The sequence below is a fragment of the Babylonia areolata genome, chromosome 23, assembly GCF_041734735.1.
Source record: "Babylonia areolata isolate BAREFJ2019XMU chromosome 23, ASM4173473v1, whole genome shotgun sequence".
Taxonomy (NCBI): domain Eukaryota; kingdom Metazoa; phylum Mollusca; class Gastropoda; order Neogastropoda; family Buccinidae; genus Babylonia; species Babylonia areolata.
Genome location: NC_134898.1, coordinates 38,262,621 through 38,269,612, shown reverse-complemented (window position 1 = coordinate 38,269,612; position 6,992 = coordinate 38,262,621). Strand labels below are relative to the sequence as shown.

At 42.0% G+C, this 6,992-nt stretch overlaps 1 protein-coding gene across 1 annotated transcript in view; it reads right to left on the bottom strand.

Moving 5' to 3' along the window:
• The window catches only part of LOC143298145 (uncharacterized), a 50,875-nt gene extending 48,398 nt beyond the window's left edge, over window positions 1-2,477 (bottom strand). The window contains exon 1 of the mRNA XM_076610875.1: window positions 2,048-2,477. Within this exon, the coding sequence (XP_076466990.1) occupies window positions 2,048-2,122 (75 nt within the window). The 5' untranslated portion in view covers window positions 2,123-2,477. The remainder of the gene's footprint in view (window positions 1-2,047) is intronic.
• Window positions 2,478-6,992: the final 4,515 nt, after the last annotated feature.

Below are 6,992 nucleotides of genomic sequence, written 5' to 3'. Positions count from 1 at the left end.
CCATTTTATCTGTTTTGCACCCATTGTTTTGTTCTGATATGTACCTACTATGTCACTAGAGCTTTACAGCTAATGGTGCTAAACATTTCAGTGTTCAGTGTTCAGCGTCCTCACTCTCTCTTCCAGTGAAGCTGTGGAAAGACTGGGTCTTTCACAAAATACAAACTAAAATACCCAAAGCAAATGAAACAAAACAAATAGATACGTGTCAGTTTCAGTGTCAAGGAAATGTCAAAGCGCGTGGAGTGATCCATCCATATACGCTACACCTCATCTGTGAAGAAAAAAAAAAGTAAATTAAAAAAACCGACAGATGCCTGACCTATGCAAAACTCCAACGTTCTGGACAAGGCCTAGACTGAGAGCCTACCGTGTCAACAACAACAACAAAAAACAGTGAAATAAACAAATGATACGGACAGACGGACGGACAGATAGATAGATAGATAGACGGACGGACGGACGGATAGATAGACGGACGGACGGACGGATGGATAGATAGATAGATAGATAGATAGACGGACGGACGGACGGATAGATAGATAGATAGATAGATAGATAGACGGACGGACGGATAGATAGATAGATAGACAGACGGACGGACAGACAGACAGATAGATAGATAGATAGATAGATAGATAGATAGATAGACGGACAGACGGACGGACGGATAGATAGATAGATAGATAGATAGATTTCGAAACTAATAAGTCAGTGACATTGTATCTTTCTGACCGAGTAAAACTTTACAGTCCACCCCTCTCTGACTTGCCATGGTTCGTCATCTGACACATGCATGTTTAATATCCCGCAGTACAGACGTTTGTCCTGTGGTTTCCCAACACTTACACGCGACGGCCCTAGGTTTTGGAAATCTCTACCACAAAGTATCAGACATTGTTCAACTGTCAGATCTTCCATGTCTAATCTTAAAACATGCATGTTCGAACAATGTTTTAAACAGTAGATCATTGTCCTCCTCAAAACCGTGTGTGTGTGTGTGTGTGTGTGTGTGTGCGTGTGCGCGCGCGCGCGCGCGAGTGGATGTGTTTGTGTGGAGAGGTGGGATCTGGTGGGGGGTTGGGGGGGGGGGGGGAGGTGTGTAAGTCGTGTGTGGTCACACTGTTTTTTTTAAGTTAGTATTTGTTTTAGCGTGTTTATTTCTTAACATTTTTGTTATGATTATATGCGTGTCTTATGCGTTCTAGATGTGCTGTTAAAAGTGCTTAGAGCCGCAAAAATAAGAGCTATATAAATGCACATTATGATTATTATTATGATCACCTTTACCATTATCATCATCATTACCATCATCATTATTGTTAGCATCATCATTCGCATTTGTAGTTGTAGTAGTAGTAGTATTGGTAGTGGTGGTGGTAGTAGTGGTAGCAGCAGTAATAGTACTCAACTTCTCCTCTCCCAAGTGGGTTCATAATTTTTTTTCTTGTTTTTTTTATATCCTGTTTTGAAAGAACCCAGGCAGTCAAACCCTTTTTTTTTAATACCCAGTAGTAGTAGTAGTAGTTTCTATTATCATAACTGAAAAATTTGTTAGTGTAACGACATAAAATTATAATTTCTGCACTATTGTGCAATGGCTTACACATATGGGTATTTGCAGTACTCTCTCTTCTACCGAGCTTTGTATAACAAGGGAAAACTTGGCGACAGGCTGCCCGCGAGCGAGGATCGCCGCTCGTGCTGTGTTGGTGGCAGAGTGACCAATGTCCAGCCTGTGTCATTGGGTGTCCGACCTCCGGAGCATGCATCGCAGCCTATCATTATGATCATCATTGTTGTTATCAATCATTATTATCGGTATCATTATTGTTATTATTAGCATTGTCATTATTATTATTATTATTATTATTATTATTTTCATCATTAATATTACTATTATGGTTGTTGTTGTCATCATTATTGTTGGGTGGTTTTTTTTAATAATACGTAGTAGTATAAGTAGTAGTAGTAGTAACAGTAGTAGCAGTAGTAGTAGTATCATCATTATTATTATTATCATCATTATGATTACCAACAGTCTCACCTGAGCATCGTCTACGGAGGGTTTGTAGGGAAAGTAGGGCGAGTAGAACTGATACATGAGGTCCACGCAGCTCATGGTCGCTCCAGTCACCTCAGCATCCTTCACAACAATCCCTCACTGACCTTCCCCTTCAGACAGACAGTCACCGCTGTCACCCACAGGCTCTCGCAGCCTTTAAAAATCACTGTGAAGCCTTTAAAAAAAAACAGCAACCCAGCTCTGTAGCAGCCTTTAAAAGTCACCGTGAAGGTCTGTAGCAGCCTTTAAAAGTCACCGTGAAGCCTTAAAAAAAAACAATAACCCAGGTCTGTAGCAGCCTTTGAAAGTCACCGTGAAGGCTTTAAAAAAACAACAACAGCAACCCAGCTCTGTAGCAGCCTTTAAAAGTCACCGTGAAGCCTTAAAAAAACAGCAACCCAGCTCTGTAGCAGCCTTTAAAAGTCACCGTGAAGGTCTGTAGCAGCCTTTAAAAGTCACCGTGAAGCCTTAAAAAAAAAACAGCACCCATCTCTGTAGCAGCCTTTAAAAGTCACTGTGAAGCCTTAAAAAAACAGCACCCAGCTCTATAGCAGCCTTTGAAAGTCACCGTGAAGGCTTAAAAAAACAGCAACCCAGTTCTGTAGCAGCCTTTAAAAGTCACCGTGAAGGCTTAAAAAAACAATAACCCAGCTCTATAGCAGCCTTTAAAAGTCACCGTGATCCTAAAAAAAAATAAATACATTAAAAAAAAGCACACATACAAAAAAAAAAAAATTTAATCACAGCTCTTAAAAGTCACCGTGATGCCTTAAAACACAGTTCTGACACAGCCCTTATAAGAGTCACCGTTATCCTTAAAAAAATTTTAAAAAAATTTTTAAATCCAGCTCTGTCAGTGTCTCTGTCACTGTGATGCGTCAAAACCAGGTCCGTCACCGTGATGCGTTGAAACCAGGTCCGAAACCAGGTCCGTCACCGTGATGCGTTAAAACCAGCTCTGTCACAGCCTGTAAAAGTCACGGTGATGCGTTAGAACCAGCTCTGTCTCAGCCTGTAAAAGTCACCGTGATGTGTTAAAACCAGTTCTGTCACAGCCTGTAAAAGTCACTGTGATGTGTTAAAACCAGCTCTGTCACAGCCTTTAAAAGTCACCGTGATGTGTTAAAACCAGCTCTGTCACAGCTTTTAAAAGTCACCGTGATGTGTTAAAACCAGCTCTGTCACACTCTGTCACAGCCTTTAACACTCACCGTGATGTGTTAAAACCAGCTCTGTCAGAGCCTGTAAAAGTCACCGTGATGCGTTAAAACCAGCTCTGTTACAGCCTTTAAAAGTCACCGTGATGTGTTAAAACCAGCTCTGTCACAGCCTTTAAAAGTCAACGTGGTGTTAAATCCAGGTCCGTCACAGCCTGTAAAAGTCACCGTGATGCGTTAAAACCAGGTCTGTCACAGCCTTTAACAGTCACCGTGATGCGTTAAAACCAGCTCTGTCACACTTTGTCACAGCCTTTAACAGTCACCGTGATGTGTTAAAACCAGCTCTGTCACACTTTGTCACAGCCTTTAACAGTCACCGTTATGTGTTAAAACCAGCTCTGTCACATGCACAGCCTTTAAAAGTCACCGTTATGTGTTAAAACCAGCTCTGTCACAACCTTTAAAAGTCACCCTGATGTGTTAAAACCAGCTCTGTCACAACCTTTAAAAGTCACCCTGATGTGTTAAAACCAGCTCTGTCACAGCCATTAAAAGTCACCGTGATCCTTGAAAAAAAAAAAAAAGAGCTGTAGCATCTCTTAAAAGTCACCGCGATGCCTTTAAAAATACATATATTGAAAGAAACAGCACTGTCGTAGCCTTTAAAAATCGCCGCGATCCTTAAAAACAGCTCTATCGCAGTATTTAAAAGTCACCGTAATCCTTTGAAAAAACGGCTCTGTCACACCTCTTAAAAGTCACCCCCTATTCTTTAAAACACACACACACACACACACACACACACACACACACACACAAGAACAAAACAAAAACGAAACAAAACAATAACAAAAAACAGCTTTGTCACAGCTCTTTGTAATGGAGCCACTTGTCGCTTTATTTGGGGGGGGTGAATTCACAGCCCTTAAAACTCTATGTTATCGCACACAGCCGTGAAACGGGCAGACACTGAGTAGCAACTTGTCAGTTCAGATCAGAAGCTTCCGCGGCTATTAAAAAAGTCGCCGTTTATGTTAGCTGCAATCTCACTTTTGCCGCCATTGAAACTGCCACGGGTACTGATGCACGTAGGTAGGTAGTCCGCGACCATTAAAGCACTATCGTTCTCATTCAAAGAGTCTTGGAGCCATGAAAAAAAAAAAGGGTCGGCTTGTGTGTGAACTTACAGCAGCTTTCACAGCACTTGAAAACAAAAAACAAAAAAAAAACCCACAGCCGTCGCTTTGTAAGCATTCGCAACTCTGAAACAAGCCACAGTTACTCCACAGCTTTCATAACACAATTACTGAGACCAGAGTAAACTGTCGTAATGTTTGTTGTTGTTGTTGTTGTTTTGGTTTGGTTTGGGTTTTTTTAAGTGTCGCTATCACTCGGAAGATTTCGCAGCTTTTAGAATAACTACTGTCGTAAACAGCCTCTGAACTTTCTTTTTTTTTTCTTTTTTTTTTCTTAACTAATAATCAAAAACAGGTGCAGTTGCCTCACAAATAGAGACGTTTATTCCAGAAGAGGTTTTATTCTAAAGCCTTTAGTGGAGTGATGGCCTAGAGGTAACGCGTCCGCCTAGGAAGCGAGAGAGAATCTGAGCGCGCTGGTTCGAATCACGGCTCAGCCGCCGATATTTTCTCCCCCTCCACTAGACCTTGAGTGGTGGTCTGGACGCTAGTCATTCGGATGAGACGATAAACCGAGGTCCCGTGTGCAGCATGCACTTAGCGCACGTAAAAGAACCCACGGCAACAAAAGGGTTGTTCCTGGCAAAATTCTGTAGAAAAATCCACTTCGATAGGAAAAACAAATAAAACTGCACGCAGGAAAAAATACAAAAAAAATTGGGTGGCGCTGTAGTGTAGCGACGCGCTCTGTCTGAGGAGAGCAGCCCGAATTTCACACAGATAAATCTGTTGTGATAAAAAGAAATACAAATACAAATACAAATAAAACAAGCGTCACCGCCAGTCACCTTATTAGTAATGATGCAGTCTTTTCCAGCTCTTTAGTCAAACATCACCGCCGTCACCTCACTGAGAGGCTCTGAACTGAAGAGCCTCTTGTAGTTCTCAGAGCCTTTGCAACAAGACACGCCGGCTGCTCACTCGGAACCATTAAAACACAATCACTGTCACCAGCCGGGGCTCCCCGTGGCGCGTAATTCAATTTACAGTTTCACCGTCACCAGTAAGCTTTCTCGCTGCCCTTAAAACTCTAAAAACAGATAAATAGAATAGAAGTTAGCGTCAGCTCACACACCCCAGCTTGCAGTCACCGTGTTCTAACAAGTGGTGGAGTTTTACGATCTCACTTGTGGCAAAAGTTCTAACATCTGTTGAAGATTGGGTTGCTCTGTTGCTCCGTGCTGGCTGTGTGAGGTCTCGGTGTTTGTTAGGAGTTCACAGGTAAAGGCCTTCTCTTCCCCCACAAGTGTTCACAGGTAAAGGCCTTCTCTTCCCCCACAAGTGTTCACAGGTAAAGGCCTTCTCTTCCCCCACAAGTGTTCACAGGTAAAGGCCTTCTCTTCCCCCACAAGTGTTCACAGGTAAAGGCCTTCTCTTCCCCCACAAGAGTTCACAAGTAAAGGCCTTCTCTTCCCCCACAAGAGTTCACAAGTAAAGGCCTTCTCTTCCCCACAAGTGTTCACAGGTAAAGGCCTTCTCTTCCCCCACAAGAGTTCACAAGTAAGGGCCTTCTCTCCCCCACAAGAGTTCACAAGTAAAGGCCTTCTCTTCCCCCACAAGAGTTCACAAGTAAAGGCCTTCTCTTCCCCACAAGTGTTCACAAGTAAAGGCCTTCTCTTCCCCACAAGTGTTCACATGTCGCCACTGTCCCCTCACGTTTACACAGTCCAGCGTGCCGCCGTCAACTCAAAAGCTTGTTGACGTTACGGTGTACTGCAATCGAAGCCACTGCAAACAGAAGTTTATTTCATCTGCTTAAAAACCTTTCTTTTCTTTTCTTTTTTTTTCGTGGATTTTATTCCCATGGGCGTCTGGGTAGATCAGCTGTCGAATATTGATTTGGAAGTCAGTGATAATTATCAGTGGTGGCTATGAGGTGATATTTTAATAGAAGACATTGACATTGATGCTCATTTTCATTGACTGCTTTTTTTTAATTTTTATTATTATTATGACTTTATATGACGTATTGGTTTCGACACTAACACCGCGCGGATGCAGTCAGTAACTGGTCAGCTGCAAATGATTAGGAAATTATACAAACGAGTTTTACGCTTGCTCCGAGATAACTTTTAGTCAGTCACACATACACACACACACACAGCAAGTCTGTTTGGAAAAAAAATATATATCTAACAAGTCCCGATTATTACTCACACAATGTAAGCAAGCCGACTAAACTATGTCCATGTTGGATTGTTTTCGAATAGTATGGCGCTTTTTCTTTTTTCTTTTTTTCTTTTTTTTCTTTTTTTCTTTTTTCCTTCTTTTTTTTCAAATCAAGAGGATCTGTTTAAGAGAGGATGCTTTGATCTTTTCCCCTATCCGTAAAAGAAAAGAACCTTTCTCACTGTTGTTGAAGATCGATAGGAGTTTCCGGGTTGCAATCACCATTCAGCGATTAGACAATCGACGATTAAACCCGCGTGGGAAAAAGAAAAAAAAAAGTTTCTTTCAACAGAGGATCGATTAAGTAGGATGGAGGATATGGGGGTTTGCGTGCAAATCCTTCCTCCACCCCCCCTCTCTCTCCCTATCTCTCTAGCTGTCTCTTTCTCTCTATCTGTCTCT